This window comes from Hippocampus zosterae, chromosome 3 (assembly GCF_025434085.1).
Source record: "Hippocampus zosterae strain Florida chromosome 3, ASM2543408v3, whole genome shotgun sequence".
Classification (NCBI taxonomy): Eukaryota; Metazoa; Chordata; class Actinopteri; order Syngnathiformes; family Syngnathidae; genus Hippocampus; species Hippocampus zosterae.
Window position 1 is genome coordinate 30,276,893 of NC_067453.1, and position 14,762 is coordinate 30,291,654.

General features: G+C 54.6%; 2 protein-coding genes across 3 annotated transcripts; both read left to right on the forward strand.

The window, feature by feature from the left end:
- The first annotated feature begins 112 nt into the window (after positions 1-112).
- ftsj1 (FtsJ RNA 2'-O-methyltransferase 1) lies at positions 113-3,472 on the forward strand. Its single transcript, XM_052059987.1, has 10 exons — positions 113-498; positions 632-701; positions 795-906; positions 972-1,050; positions 1,121-1,173; positions 1,267-1,320; positions 1,919-2,021; positions 2,119-2,202; positions 2,705-2,808; positions 2,882-3,472. Exons 1-10 carry the CDS (start codon positions 378-380, stop codon positions 3,044-3,046), a joined length of 945 nt encoding a protein of 314 aa, XP_051915947.1. The 5' UTR covers positions 113-377; the 3' UTR covers positions 3,047-3,472.
- A 186-nt stretch (positions 3,473-3,658) lies between these two features.
- LOC127597164 (bromodomain-containing protein 1-like) lies at positions 3,659-13,668 on the forward strand. 2 transcript variants are annotated; one of them, XM_052059985.1, is made up of 12 exons: positions 3,659-4,001; positions 5,679-7,076; positions 7,486-7,645; positions 7,725-7,853; positions 7,941-8,069; positions 8,152-8,464; positions 8,903-9,586; positions 10,278-10,425; positions 10,601-10,731; positions 11,737-11,831; positions 12,059-12,252; positions 12,445-13,668. In XM_052059985.1, exons 2-12 carry the CDS (start codon positions 5,680-5,682, stop codon positions 12,623-12,625), a joined length of 3,561 nt encoding a protein of 1,186 aa, XP_051915945.1. In that variant the 5' UTR covers positions 3,659-4,001; position 5,679; the 3' UTR covers positions 12,626-13,668. The 2 variants fall into 2 exon arrangements, with proteins under 2 accessions (XP_051915945.1, XP_051915946.1); XM_052059986.1 differs by lacking the exon at positions 11,737-11,831 and having other exon boundaries at positions 12,445-12,603.
- The last annotated feature ends 1,094 nt before the right edge of the window (positions 13,669-14,762 follow it).

Sequence of the window (14,762 nt, forward strand, 5' to 3'; positions counted from 1 at the left end):
TATCTTCACTTCTCTCTTAACAAGTATTTATTTTAGTTGGGCGTTTTCGTGGCAACCTTGTTCTTTTTGAACAGGCGCGCTTAGGACAACTTCTAGGCTAGGGGGTCCTACCGGAACACGGAATCGCGTTTGAAGCTGTAAGCATAACAATTGAAACAATTTTAAATCTTTACCACGTTATTTAGAAGAATTTTTTTTTCATTTTCAGAACCGCTCTTTACTTTTCGAACTCACCTATTTTAATTGGTCACACCAAAAGAGAAGCAATCTCGTCTCGTGTGCACAACGTACCAACCTCAAACGTTGAAAAGGAAGTGAAACCTCGCATCTATTCGATAACGTTGGTCAACTATTAATAATCTACCAGGCGTCTCGGGATGGGTCGCTCGTCCAAAGACAAACGGGACATTTACTACCGGCTGGCCAAAGAGGAAGGCTGGAGAGCGAGGAGCGCCTTCAAGCTGCTGCAGCTCGACGAGGAGTTCAACCTGTTCACTGGTCAGACTTTAGACTCGAGTCGTTTTAATCGACAACACACTGATCAGCAAAATCATCCAAGTCATCATTATGCTACATCACCTGTCATGTAATAAGTGCTTTATTTGTCCCGTTTTGTTTATGGCAACATCAGGTGTGAACAGAGCTGTGGATCTCTGTGCTGCTCCTGGCAGCTGGAGTCAAGTTCTCAGTCGGAAACTCAGGTAGACATAATTTTATGGGGGAAAAAAAATTATCCAGGACACTGGTCAGCCTGCAATGGGTCCGGAGTTTCACACACGTTTGTTGTTGTTTAGAGGTCATGGGGAGAAGTGTGAGGGCGGTGAAGAGGTGAAGATTGTGGCGGTCGACCTCCAGGCCATGGCTCCTCTTCCAGGAGTCACTCAGATTCAAGGAGACATCACCAAGGTCAGCCTCAAGTTAAAAAAACAAAGCACACACACACACACATCTTCTCTCCCCTGGCGTCTCAGGTGTCGACGGCCGAGGAGATCGTCCGCCACTTCGAGGGCCAGCCGGCGGACCTGGTGGTGTGCGACGGCGCTCCTGACGGTCAGACCCTTGGCCGCCATTGCTGCCTAATGGCCGTCCCTCATGCGTTGTTGTTGTTGTTGTTCCATAGTAACGGGCCTCCATGACGTGGATGAGTACATTCAGGCTCAGCTGCTGTTGGCTGTGAGTCGCCATGGTTTGTTTTACGCCTGGATGGCTGAAATCAATTATTTTACCTGGGGGGGGGGGGGTTCCTTTCTTTTTTTAAACTTCCAGGCACTGAACATCACCACTCACGTACTTAAACCAGGAGGAACCTTTGTGGCGAAGGTCAGTTCATCTTCTCTTGTTCTACTGTTGACAGTTTATTTTCTCAAAGGCATTCAGAAAAACGAGAGAGCTGAAACTTCTGGAGGGGTTCTAAAATGGCCTAAATTTCATGACGTCACCGGCTGATCATTCTCAGGCATTGCAGCAATAATAAACGTTTTGATACCGTAACCTACACAATTTACATTTTTTGCAGCATAGAGACCCATTATAATTCATATTTTTGAACGCATCGTAAAGCTAATGTGTATACATGCATTTCACGCGATGTTTACGTCAATCGCTTTGTTTTCGCTTGGACAGACGTAAGCATGCCACATTGTTGGGTTGAGGTCATTCCAATTTTGCAACTTTAGGTGGCGCCGGAGGATCGCTAATGAGTTTGCCTTTTTGCAGGAGGCTTCAAACCGACTCATTTTACACGAACACGTCCGGTCGGGATTGTTAGTAGGGCTTGCTTGGGACCTCCAGACACAATTTTTTTTTCCCCTTTTGCAAAAAATAAATACAATACAATACAATACATGCTGATTTCTATAGCATATAAAATTGATTGTTGACACCATTTCCCGTCTCCTGCTTTCCCCGCCCTTGTCAGATCTTCCGAGGCAAAGACGTGACACTGTTGTACTCGCAGCTCAAGATCTTTTTCGGCGGCGTGACGTGCGCCAAGCCTCGTAGCAGCCGAAACTCCAGCATAGGTCTGCGGCCACCCTTTAAAAAAAATAATTAATTGTCGCTCTTTTTTTATGTATTTGTTTATTTATTCATGTGTTTTTTTTTTCTGCTGGTGTGCAGAAGCATTTGTGGTGTGTCAGAACTACCGCCCTCCAGACGGTTACGTGCCCAACATGTCCAACCCTCTGCTGGATCACTCCTACGGTAATCTAAAAATGGCTTCATTGGTCTCGTAGAAGAGCAAATTATTGATCTGACTGTCACTATCGGTCACGGCATACGTTGTCACGTGTATTATTTATTTATGACAGATAATGTCGTGAATAAGTAAGAACTTGTGGAGAGATGAAGTGAAATTATTGTCTATTATTTACTATGGCACACCGCTTACGAGCTACTGGATTTGAGAAACCTGTTGTTGTTTTTGATGAGGTGGCTTGGGCATCTGATTCGGATGCCTCCTGAACGCCTCCCCGGTGAGGTGTTCCGGGCATATCCCACCGGGAGGAGACCCCGAGGAAGACCCAGGACACGCTGGAGAGACTATGTCACCCAGCTGGCCTGGGAACGCCTCGGGATCCCCCGGGGAGAGCTGGAGGAAGTGGCTAGGGAGAGGGAAGTCTGGGCTTCCCTGCTAAAGCTGTTGCCCCCGGATAAGCGGTAGAAGATGGATGGATGGATGGATGTTGTTGTTTTTTTTTAACAGACGTGGACTTCAACCAGTTAGAAGGTCCAAACCGCATCATTGTTCCATTCCTGGCGTGTGGAGATCTGAGTGCCTTTGATTCCGACAGAACCTACCCACTGCAGGTGAAGCCACCCCCTACCCCAAAAAAAACTCATTGACTGCCCTTAGACGTGACTTTGTTCCTTCGTGCCGCAGTTGGATGCTGGCAAGGAGTACCAATACACCCCCCCCACCCAGCCGCCCATCAGCCCCCCATACCAGCAGGCCTGCCACCTGCGCAAAAACAACCTGCTCTCCAAGGAGGACTCTCCTTCTTTACCGGGACCACGACAGAGCGGAGACCAGGCCCAGTCGGACTGACCCGGACGAGTTTTATTAGCATGTAAACAACAATCTTACGTTTTTAAATGATTTTTTTAAAAAATTCCAGGCAGCGTTGGCGGCTGGCTGAGCGCTTTGTACATCTGCTTCACATATCCAATGGTCCTTTTTTTTTTGGTCTGTATGCGCTTTTACATTGACTGGTGTCAGTTTCTCAAAATGGACTCTGACAATGACTGGCAAACCAGTTCACGATCTGTCGATATGGCCTGACATTGACTGGCGACCAATCAAGGGTGTTCCTCGGGATCTCGCCCAAGACTCATTTGAAAGACCGTAGGTTCCAGGTCGCATGTGACCCTAAAATGAAGACCAATGAAAATGAAGAGACGGATGTGCTGTATTTCTTATGTAGTGTTTGATAGTTGTATTTTATGACCAAAATGGAACAAAAAGGCATTTTTTTTAGGTCATGTGTCAGAATTCTTTTGATTGATTGAAAACAATTGACTTGCTTCCTACTGTAGTACTGCTGTATTGTTATTTTGAAAAGGGGTGGGGTGCCATAATTGAAGGTCTCCCCTCCGTTGGGAAATGGGAAACGTCTCGGCTCCTCCACTTCCTGGTTTGGGTTGCTACGTACGCTCGACGTCACGACGCAGAGGACGCACAGCCGCATTGTTGTTGAGGGGAAGAGAAGCAGCTCAACGAGTCGGCTCGGACCGAGCAGCGCAACCGTCGCGATTCCCGCACAGCCAGCAGTGAGTTCGGAAGGGGCCCCCCCGACGCGGCCTTTCCATCGCCCTGGATACTTTGCGGCCGCGCTCGCGTCGCACTCGGTTCAAGCAGCGAGCGAGCGGCGGCCGAATGCGGATTTAACCTAACCGCCGGTTGGGCTCCGCAGGCCTCGCCGCTTTTGGGCTCCGAAGGCCTCGCCGCTGACGCCATTGCTAAGTCGTCCTCCTGCTCAAGCTGAATTCTTGAGAAAAGCCAGGTAAGTTCAGCCCCCCCCCCTCCCCGGCCAACCTTTTCGTATTCCCACTCTATCGCCGAACTCCGGTGGTCGTCAGACGCAAACGTTGACGGCCGTGAAGATGTGACAACTTGTATCTTGAAAGCCCCCGTGGGTTTTCTTGTTGTGTTAGTCGCCATATTTCCTTCCCCCTTGCTCCTTTTAGCAGGCTAGTCGGGGCGAGCGATGTGGACCGAGTGCGCGTTCATCTCCGGGCACGGAGTGGGGCTTCCAGACGTGGCAAACGTTTCAAATAACTCTTCCGGTCAAGCTTTACGTTAAACTCAGCGTTTGCCTGCTACCAGTCTCGTCAACAAACCCCCTTCGCCGAGCGGACGTTAGCCGCGGCGGCTAACAGTCGCTTGTCCGCATCCGATCGAAGTGGGGGGTGGGGGCGGGTAGCGAGCCGGTGGAGACTCGCTGGGGTCGGCGCTGAGCTCACCGCTTCCTTTCTTTGGTTCAAACGTAGAGAGCGAGAGGGTCAACGCCTCCCCGGTTGCCTGAAGCCGCGATAAACGAACCGCGAAATAGCGGGGGATCACTGTAGACGTGTAATAAAACGTCTTAGATGCAGCCGTCCGACCAATTTGGGAAGACTAGTTGCGTTTGTTATGAATTTGGATTTATTTTTTTTTGGGGGGGGGGGCGTCATATGTCTACTATGAAGGTCGGACTTTGTTGTCTTTCGCCGCGCACTACAAAGCACAACACACTTGAGATGCCGAGTCAGGCATTTTCAGAGAACATGCAAACTCCACACAGGGAGGCCGGAGCTGGAATCGAACCCGGTACCACTGCACTGTGAAGCCGACGCGCTAACCACTGGACTACCGGGCCGCCTACATGAATATCATGATCCAAATTTTTAAAGGCAATGTCTTATATATTGATCTTGTTAAATTAAAATAAAAAGGGAGACTAAAAAAGTTACATTTTTAAGTGGTGCAGCGCACTAAAGGGTCCGACGAGAATGTTAAATCGCGCACTTTGGTTCCACCTTTCGCGTCGGCGACTCGGCGCGACTGCGTAATCTACGCTCGGAGGGGTGGCCAGAATCAGTGCTACAGGGGGCACTGGCCCCCGTTGGCCACCCCCAGAACCGCCACTGCTCCATCGTCTTGACGATTTCAATTGTACAATTAGAATTTTCTGTGATTGATTTCTTTTCATCCCAAAGCTTCTGTGGGAAGAGAGAGAGACCCGGCAGGTGTGGCGAGCGTACAAAGGCGCAAAAACGAGGTTAGGACGCGAGAAGGTGAACACAAAAGGTGCGTGCAAAAAGCGCCCCCGGGCCCAGCAGGAGGATCGGGTTGCGGCTTCAGACGGGCTTTCCTGTTCTAGCGTTGGGAATTTACGCTCGTCGTCTTCCGGGTGTCGCGAGCGTATCTGCGGCTGAGCGGTGGTTCCTATGGCGACCCGGAATCACACGCCCGTTGGCCCCCCCTGTCTGACAAGTCCGTGCCGTTTAAAGGGTGCCGGAGTCATGCGGCCGAATGAGAAGCGCCATCTCTGGCGACGAGGTGTACTGCGGGCGGCTGCGTCTCTTTCTTTTTGTCGGTGCGGGAGGTGCAAAAGCGAGGCGCGTGGGAAAACCGTATTACCCGGAAAAAAACGGGGGTTGGCTCCGAAAAGACGGTTTTGCGGCCTTTTGCTTTTCAGCATGAAGAAGAAAGGCCGCCACCAGCGGCCGTCGGCGCTGAAGCGGGACCCGTCGCCCATCAAGCCGTCGGCCAATCGTGAGACGCTGACGTACGCGCAGGCTCAGCGCATGGTGGAGCTGGAGGTGGACGGCCGCGTGCACCGGCTGAGCATCTACGACAAGCTGGACGTCATCGGCGACGACGACCCCACGGCGCAGGAGATCCTGGAGTGCAACAGCAACAAGGAGAACAGCGAGAAGCCCCCGCAGGCGCCGGTGCGCTCGGCCCGCCTCCAGAACAGCCAGCGCAGGAAGAACGCGGCGCTGGCGCCGCCGCCGCCGCAGCCGCACGCCGTCGCCGCCGTCGTCAACCCCCCGCCGGAGGCCAAAGTGAGAACGGTGGAGTACAACCTTCCGGCGGTGCCCAGGAGGCCGTCGGCGTACTACGCCTACGCCGAGCGCACGGCGGAGGAGCTGGACGAGGAGGTGGAGTACGACATGGACGAGGAGGACTACGCCTGGCTGGAGCTGCTCAACGAGAAGCGCAAGAGCGACGGCATCAGCCAGGTGTCGCACAACCTCTTTGAGTTCCTCATGGACCGGCTGGAGAAGGAGTCGCACGCGGCGGCGGCGGCGCGGGGCGGCGCCGGCGGCGGCCCGCCGCAGCCGCCGGCGGTGGACGAGGACGCCGTGTGCTGCGTGTGCATGGACGGCGACGGCGCCGACAGCAACGTGATCCTCTTCTGCGACGCCTGCAACATCGCCGTGCACCAGGAGTGCTACGGCGTGCCCCACGTGCCCGAGGGCCAGTGGCTGTGCCGCCACTGCCTGCAGCGGCCGGCGCGGCCCGCCGACTGCCTCTTCTGCCCCAACCGGGGCGGCGCCCTCAAGAGGACGGAGGACGGGCGCTGGGGCCACGTGGCCTGCGCCCTGTGGGTGCCCGAGGTGGGCTTCTCGGACACGCTCTTCATCGAGCCCATCGACGGCGTGCGCAACATCCCGCCCGCCCGCTGGAAGCTGACCTGCTACCTGTGCAAGGAGAAGGGGGCCGGCGCCTGCATCCAGTGCGACCGGGTCAACTGCTACGCCGCCTTCCACGTCAGCTGCGCCCAAAAGGCCGGCCTCTTCATGAAGATGGAGCCCGTCGGCGGGGAGGGGGCGGCGCCGGGCGCCTTCTCCGTCAAGAAGACGGCGTACTGCTGCAGCCACACGCCCGACGGCTGCGACCGCCGCCCGCTGGACGTCTACGAGGAGCCGCACCCCAAGAACGGCGCCTGCCGCAGGCGCGCCGAGCGCCGCGGCCGGGCCCGCGCCAAGGCCTGGTGCAAGAAGCGCAGCAAGCGGCCCGAGGCGCCCGCCGAGCCCCGGGCGGAAGCCGAGGGCCCGCCCAGCGCCGGGCCCAGCATCACCTCTTCCAGGTAGGCCCAAGCGGACCCCCCCCCCCCCCCCCCCCCGGCAGAATTTATTTAGTGATTTCCTCGTTTGGGAATACACAACAAAGGAATAAATAACAAACACTTTGGAGTACATTTTACTGACATCTGATGGTTCTGTTGGAGCTACGCTCAAGGAAATGCCATGGGGGGGGGGGGCTATAGAATTTATTGTGGGATTTCCTCGCTTCATTATCTGTTTCATTGAAGTAATCGTTCATACTTTCTCCGAGGCGCTCCTGAACGCCTCTCCAGTGGAACGGAAGGGGCGGCGCTCCATCTAGTGGACGCATTGTAGATTGCGCCTTATAACCCAGCGCGTCCAATAAATAGGCCGTTCGTTGAAAGGGCGGTCCCGGTTTCATCTGGCAACGGCTCCTCTTTCTCGCCTCAGTCTGGACGCCATCCTGAACCAGGTGGCGGTCCAGAGGAAGCGTCCCTTTGTGGAGCGCGTTCTGAGCTACTGGGTCCTCAAGAGGCAGTCCAGGAACAACGTGCCGCTCATCCGACGCCTGCAGGCCAACCCGACCCAAGCGCCCAAGTCCGCGTCGGCGGTGAGCAGGCGTCGAGGTTTGAGGCCGGCCGGCCGCCCGTTTCGGTGATGGTCACGCGGGCCCGGGGTTCTTCCTTCAGGTTGCCGCGGAAACCAACCAAGTGCTGAAGGAGCAGCTGAAGGAGTGGCACCGACTCAGACACGACCTGGAGCGAGCGCGGCTCCTCTTGGAGCTCATCAGGAAGCGGGAGAAGCTCAAGAGGGAGCAGGTACCTCCAGCCACGTCGGATTTTTTTTTAAAGACCACCGTGCCGGAAAGCCGCTTCTTCTCACGCGCGCTTGTCTTTGGTTACCAGATGAAGCTGCAGCAGTCGGCGCTGGAGGTCCAGCTGACTCCCTTCAACATCCTGCTCAGGGCCGTGCTGAGCCAGCTGCAGCAGAAGGACCAGTACAGCGTCTTTGCTCAGCCCGTCAGCACCAAGGAGGTCAGCCCCCCCGACGCGTGCTATCGCTAATTTGCCCCCGTGACAAATCCAATGGCCACGTCGCATAATGCCTCCCCCGCAGGTCCCGGACTACCTGGACCACATCAAGCAGCCCATGGACTTCTCCACCATGAGGGCGCGCATCGACGGCCACGCCTACCGCAGCCTGGACCAGTTTGAGGCCGACTTTGAGCTGATCATCGCCAACTGCATGAAGTACAACGCCAAGGAGACCTTCTTCTACAAGGTGGCCCAGAGGATGCAGGACCACGGCGGCGCCATCCTGCGCCGCGCCCGCAAGGAGGCCGACCGCATCGGCTTCGACTTCCCCAGCGGGCTGCTGCTGCCCGCGGCGCCCAAAGCCGAGGCGCCGCCGTCCTTCGCCTGGGAGGACGGTAAGTCGCTTAGCGGGCTCCGCGGAGAAACTTTCTCCATTCAGACAGCAGTACTCGAAAGGTAGTACTGTGTAAGACCAAAGTTGCGCATAAGATGAAGACGACATGTTTAGTTTGACCGAAAAGCGAGCCGAACCGAAGGTGGCAGGGTGGGGGAAGCGGCAGTAAAACAGGCCAGAATCCGTGTCGAAAGAAGTCGTAATTGGAAATGTCAACATTTTTTACATTTCTACAGGCTCAAGAACCTGCCGACTTGGGTTTTTGGACCCGTCGGTAATCAAAAGCCAAGCATGAATAAAAAAACCGAATAGAAAGAACCTTTCGATGAGGTCACGCAGCACAGATGACCAAATCCCTCGGTCCTCAAATTGAAAAGTCCTCAAATTGAGGACCAATGGCGGCAATGTACAAGACCCGATTGCGTTTGCCGTTGCACAGTGGACCGCCTGCTGAGCCCCTCCTACCGCCGCCTGACGCCGCCCGAGGATCAGCTGAAGGAGCTCCTGGAGAAGCTGGACCTGAGCGCCGCCATGAGGAACAGCCCGTCTCGCAGCAAGAGGCTCAAGCTGCTCAAGAAGACCATCACGGAGGTCCGCAGCGAGATGAGCCTGGAGAAGTCGCTACCGGCCGCCGCCCGGCCGGAGGAGGCGCCGCCGCCGCGCGGACCTCCGGACTCGCCCGAGTCCAACGCCTCCGCTCCGCCCGCGCTGGAGGCGCCGCTCCCGTCGGTGCCGTCGGAAGCGCCGCCGATGCCCCCCGACCCGGGCCCGCCCCACCCGAAGCCGGCGGAGCCCGTCCCCGCCGAGCCGGGGGACTTGACCCGCACCTCAGCTACCTCAGCGCGCGCCCCCAAGCTCAACGGGCACCTCCCCGACGGCGAGCCGGCCGAGCGACGGACCGAGCTCCTCTTCCGCAAGTCCAAGAGCGTCAGTCCGCAGAAGCTGCCCGGGGACCGGGAGGCGCCCGCCGCCCTCTCGCAATCGCCGCCGCTGGGCGCCAAGACCTTCCTGTCGGTGGTCATCCCGCGACTGGAGTCGCTGCTGCTGCCCAGGAAGCGGCCGCGGAGCAGCAGCGTCGACGGCGAGCAGGACCGGTCGCCGCCCGGCAAGCGTCGGGGCGCAGGTACAAAAAGGGAACGGCGGCGATGATTTTCCGGTTTTCAGAAAAGTCGGCGTCGCAAATTTCCAATTCTGAAACGCTCGACTTCTTCAATTGAGAAGAGCTTGATTTCTTATCAACAAATGCTGCAAAAATGGAAGTCATTCGATTATGATCGCCCAAAAAAAAAAACGATCCACCTTCCTCTGCGATATCTCCGCGATAAACTTTTGCAACGCTTGTTTTAACGTTGCGCGACTTGGCGATCGTCTGCTTTCCGCGCGGCGAAGGCCGATCTCGCCGGAACGGAAATCTCGTCGCGCGAGATCAAAACAACGATGGCGGCGATTGTCAATCTGCGATCGTTGCCGGGAAAAAAAGATTGACTGTACGATTAAGAAAAAAATTTTTAAATTTTTTTTGGACTGAAAGATTTCCTTGCGTCCCAAAAATTATTTGGAACTGTGCGTCTGGCGGGAAAAATGCGCGTCTAGGACGGCGAGGTAACAAGATGGCTGAAACTGATGACTTTTTATGACTATCTCTATACTATCTCTATATTTTTTTAGAAGTATTGAAATATTTCAGAGAATGTGAAATATTACACCCGCATTATTTTTTTTCCTCATCTTCTTCTTGTCAAATCGTGCCCCGTCCAAGCAGAATCTTCCAAATGGACGAGCTGCCGTCTTCACAAGCTGCTTTCTGTCGGCAGGGGTCACCAACGTTTTGGCGCCGGGGCGAGGGGGGGACGAGGAGGTGGAGGAGGAGGACGCCTCGCCGCCTCGATTGCCGGAGCCTCGACGCCGCTGCGCCTCCGAGTCCAGCATCTCCTCCGCCGTGGGCGCCCTGTCCGCCGTCAGGTTGGCCGTCCTCTTTCGTCCTTCTGTCTTTGTCGCGGCCACGTGTAACGGATACGCCGGCGCCGGCTTGACGTCATCAAAACGTGCGCTGGATGATGTGTGCGCACCTGCTGGAAAGTGAAGGTCCCCACAAAGAAAAGTGCCATCATGAGTGTGTTAATCTTTTTTTTTTCAGTACCGTGGCGATGGCCAAAAGCGGCAACGGGCAACCGGCGGCCGCTCGACGCAACACGGCGGACGACCAAAGCGCTCCTCCGTCTCGCGCCGAGAATGGAGACTTCAGCCACGCCCTCAAGGTCTCGTCAGGTGATTGCCCCATTCGCTTGTCGGTTCTCGGCTGCATTTTTTGGCCCCCGAGCAGAAGACGGGAAAAACATCGCTCCCCAATTCTTTGTCGAATGAAACGACTTTTTTGGTCGCTCGCGCTGTCAGACGGACCAGACAAATTTTCCGTGTCTTGAACCGGGCGACATGTCACGCTACACGTCCGTCACCGAGCGGATTCATTCCATTGGCGCAGGGGGGGGGGGTCGGGACGAGCCACGGACGGTGGCTAGAGGGCGCTATGGACTGTCGGGTCTCCAAAAGGAGCTTAAGGTGCCGAGAACAAAACAATCAATGAATAACGAAGAGAGTAGACCGCTCAAAAACCAGTCCAAGTCCAGCGCCAAGTCTCCTGCTGGGTCAAAAGCCAAAGACTCAATATGAGTTTGAACGATGGCCAGCGAGGGGTCTCGCCGAACGCTCATTCCAAAGAGAGGGCGAGGCAATGGAAAAGACTCCGCCTCCCGTGGATGCCCCCCACTTAGTTCTCGCTACCTCTAATGATGTCGGGTCCGCAGACCTGAGGCGCAAGACCTCGAGGAGGTAAGGTGGGGCGGGGGGCGTTTACTGCCCGGAAATCAAATGTAGAGGGAGCAAGTGGAAGGGCTGCCAGAGTAGGAGCCATGCGTTCCCGCTTACCTGTAGCGCTCAGGAGGCAAGCGGCGGCATTGTGGAGCAACTGGAGACGCTTCATGGAGGATCGGCTGACTCCAAAGTCGAGCGCGTTACTGCGATCCGGCCCACGTGTGACCAAGGCACCAATGACTCTTTCAAATGGCTCATCGGAGAAAGGACAAGCGCAACATTGGACACTTGAATCGTGTACAACGCACGCCGGCCCACTTGGCAAACTTTCACGCGCGCTGACGGTCGTCGCCGTCGTCGGTTTTTGACGCCATCATCCGCCGTGCGCATCATTTGACTTGAGAATGGCCGGCGCGCGGCTGTTGCGTATCGGCTGGTAATCGACTTGTGTTGTTCCTGTAGAGGCGTGGAAGCCCTCGGCCGCCTCCCCCTTTGTTGCGGAGCCTCTTAAGCTAGTTTGGGCTAAATGTAGCGGCTATCCCTCCTATCCCGCGCTGGTGAGTGACTTGCCAAGCCACCCGCCTTGTCTCATCACCCATCAGCCCCTGCCGCCCCCATCCCCACCCTCCGTCCCATCGTGCGTGCTTGTGATTGGTCGCTCGTGGGGGGCGGGAAGGGGGGGGCGGGAATGCTCGGCTAGCACGCCGTATTTGCATGCTTGTGACTTGAGGCGCGGACGGGAAGGCGAGAAGGCGCTCACCGTTCGGCGTGTCCTCTGCCGTAGATCATGGAGGCGCCGGCGCCGAGGACGACGACGACGACCAGGCGGCCGGCGCGGCGCCAGCGCAACGGGGCGACGGCGGTGGGGGCGGAGCTTCCCCGCCCCCCGCGGGACGTGTTGCGAGCCGGCGAGCAGATGCAGTTCAGGTCCGCCGAGAAACTCTTCCTCGTCCACTTCTTCGACAGCAAGCGCAGCTGGTGAGCCGCACAAAAAGTCCCACGACCCCCCCCCCAACCCACCCACCCACACACACACACACACACACACACACACGCACACACACACACATTTTGGTGGATTTGTTCTTACTGGATGTTGCAACGGCTAATGGGAATTGATCCGTAGCTAGCAGCGGTAACTAGCCCGCCCCCCGCCCCTCTCCCCTCCAGGCAATGGCTTCCTAGATCCAAGCTGTCCCCGTTCGGCGTGGATCGCAGTCTGGACCGCGTCAAGCTGCTGGAGTCTCGCCGCTCGCGTCTGCACAAGTCGGTGCAGCGAGCCTTCGAGCGGGCCATGAAGCACCTCGGCGACGAAGGCGGGGGCGGGAGGGCGCCCGCCTCGCAACGTTGACGGCCGCCGTCGCACATTCCCCCGCCGCCCCCCCCCCCCCCCTCTCCGCCGCTTTTTGTTGCGTTTCGACGCTCGCTTCACGCACAAACGACTGATGCGCCGAAGCTGGCGGCGGCCATCTTGTTTTGTTCCGAGACCTATGCAAACGCCCATCCAACGGACGAATGTGCCCCGTGAAAAACCCACCGCCTCACATGTGCTGCAACCATCTTAACTGCCACGAAGACTGCGAGCGTGTGTGTGTGTGTGTGTGTGTGTGTGTGTGTGTGTGTGTGTGTGTGTGTCAGTTGGCTCTTACCACTCGAGGTCCTGACTTGGCACTAATTTATTCGAGTCCTCCCGTCATCGGACATTTTGAGACGACGACGGCCACTGCCGTCACGTGGTGCTATTTCATTCATACTGTGTCTTTGTTTTTGTTGTTGTTTTTTTTTTTTTTACTTTTTTAAGTTATTGACTTCTCAAGCTACAACGTCTTGGCATTAACTTTGTTTTTTTATAAAGGATGTTTTTACACAACTACTTGTTTGTACATATTTATGGATAAGCTACAGACAGGCTCATTGTTTGAAGTGGTGCAAAACCAACCCAAAAAAAAGCCACACCACAACTTCCTCATGTTTTTTTTTTTTTTTTTACTCTAGTGTTCGGTTTATTTTGCGCCTTGCGTGAGCGCGTGCGTGCGTGCGTTTGTGTGCGTGTATTCCAACGAGGAGGGAGCAGAATGTGCCTGTTTATTTATTGTAAAGCAGATCATATATAAATGTAAATGTATATGAATGACTTTCTAGATTATAGTGAGACGATAGTGGGGGGTGGGCGCAAACAACGTTGTGTGAGAGCTTTTGTTTTGACAGGGTAGAGCGCTGGGAGGGTCGACTTCCTGTGTGTTGAGTGCGTGTGTGTGTGTGTGTAAATTGTTTTGGTACTTTAGCTCTGGGAATTAAACATTGTAGCCAACGGGAGTGGAGAAGCAGCCAACGCGTTGGCTTTGTTTTTTTTAATACTAAAACACTGAAAAATTAAAATTTTATTGAATCTCTGATTGTCTCTATGAAAATTATATTATGTCCACTTGACAGCGGACTTCGTTAGTTTTCTTTTAACTGCAATGTATTTTAATGATGGGTGACCTGACAGTTTTTTTTTAATTATTGTACTTTTATTCAATGGACGCATTTGGTTCGGCGGTCGTCTCGCAAAATCTCTCACGCGCTTCGAGATTAGGTTATTGCATTCTATTAGTTAACCACTGGATGGCACTAAATGCCACACACTGTACTTTTGTGGACGTTTTTTCTTTCTAGCTCACAACAAATGGTTGACTTGTGCGCCGAAAATATTTTGAAGCTTCCCCAGACGTCTCAGGAGATAAACGTGACTGTGACGTACAACAGCGGATCATCATAGGCTAATGAAACAACATCCTCAGGAATAAACTATTTTGAAAAACGGGAACTTGCGTGAGGACGGCATACAAATGGATGGGGAAATGGCAGCTTCCCAAATAGGTTTAATATGTAAAAAGGCAGCCTATTATTCTTGATTTCCCCCAACTGGCTTAATACAACGATCCATAAAAGTATGTCAATGTTTTTTTTTCGCCCCTACCTCACTGAGCGGCAAAGTTTTCCAAATGTGTGCTCACATCGCGAATGGGGTTATTTTTCTGCGCAATTTTATTGAAAAACAAATTCATAATAATCTGCTGAGAAGCTAAGTACGTCGTCAAGGCGTACCTGTTGCTAAATATGTGATCTTGTCATTTTTGGTGGCTGCTTGTAACAAACAAAAAGACGGCTGCCCCTGCGTTGCCCCTCCCAAGATGGCCGCCACGCAGGCCCATCAGTGAGCCAGCATGGCTGCTACATCACGTCTTCTCTTCACATTCTTCTCATGACTGTTCATCCTTTCAAATGTCTCTCAGAGTATTTCAGACTGCCATCGGTGCTTCTTTCTTTACAAACATACAATCCAGACGAAGTCTTTTTTTCTTCCTCCGTCTTAGTTAGCTTCATTTGTTAAGCTAACTCGTGCTTAGTTAGCGCGAGTTAGCTTTAGCCCCGGTCATTCGTCAGGACCACGAAGAGCCATTTTAGAAAGATTGGCCGGCGCCCAACGTCGGATCCCATTCGGA

Coding starts and splice junctions, on each gene's coding strand:
- LOC127597164 (XM_052059985.1), top strand. CDS start 5,680: ATGAAGAAGAAAGGCCGCCACCAGCGGCCGTCGGCGCTGAAGCGGGAC. Junction 8,070..8,151: donor AGCCCGTCAGCACCAAGGAG/GTCAGCCCCCCC, acceptor CCTCCCCCGCAG/GTCCCGGACTACCTGGACCA. Junction 12,253..12,444: donor TTCGACAGCAAGCGCAGCTG/GTGAGCCGCACA, acceptor TCTCCCCTCCAG/GCAATGGCTTCCTAGATCCA.
- ftsj1 (XM_052059987.1), top strand. CDS start 378: ATGGGTCGCTCGTCCAAAGACAAACGGGACATTTACTACCGGCTGGCC. Junction 1,051..1,120: donor GTGCGACGGCGCTCCTGACG/GTCAGACCCTTG, acceptor GTTGTTCCATAG/TAACGGGCCTCCATGACGTG. Junction 1,174..1,266: donor AGGCTCAGCTGCTGTTGGCT/GTGAGTCGCCAT, acceptor TTAAACTTCCAG/GCACTGAACATCACCACTCA.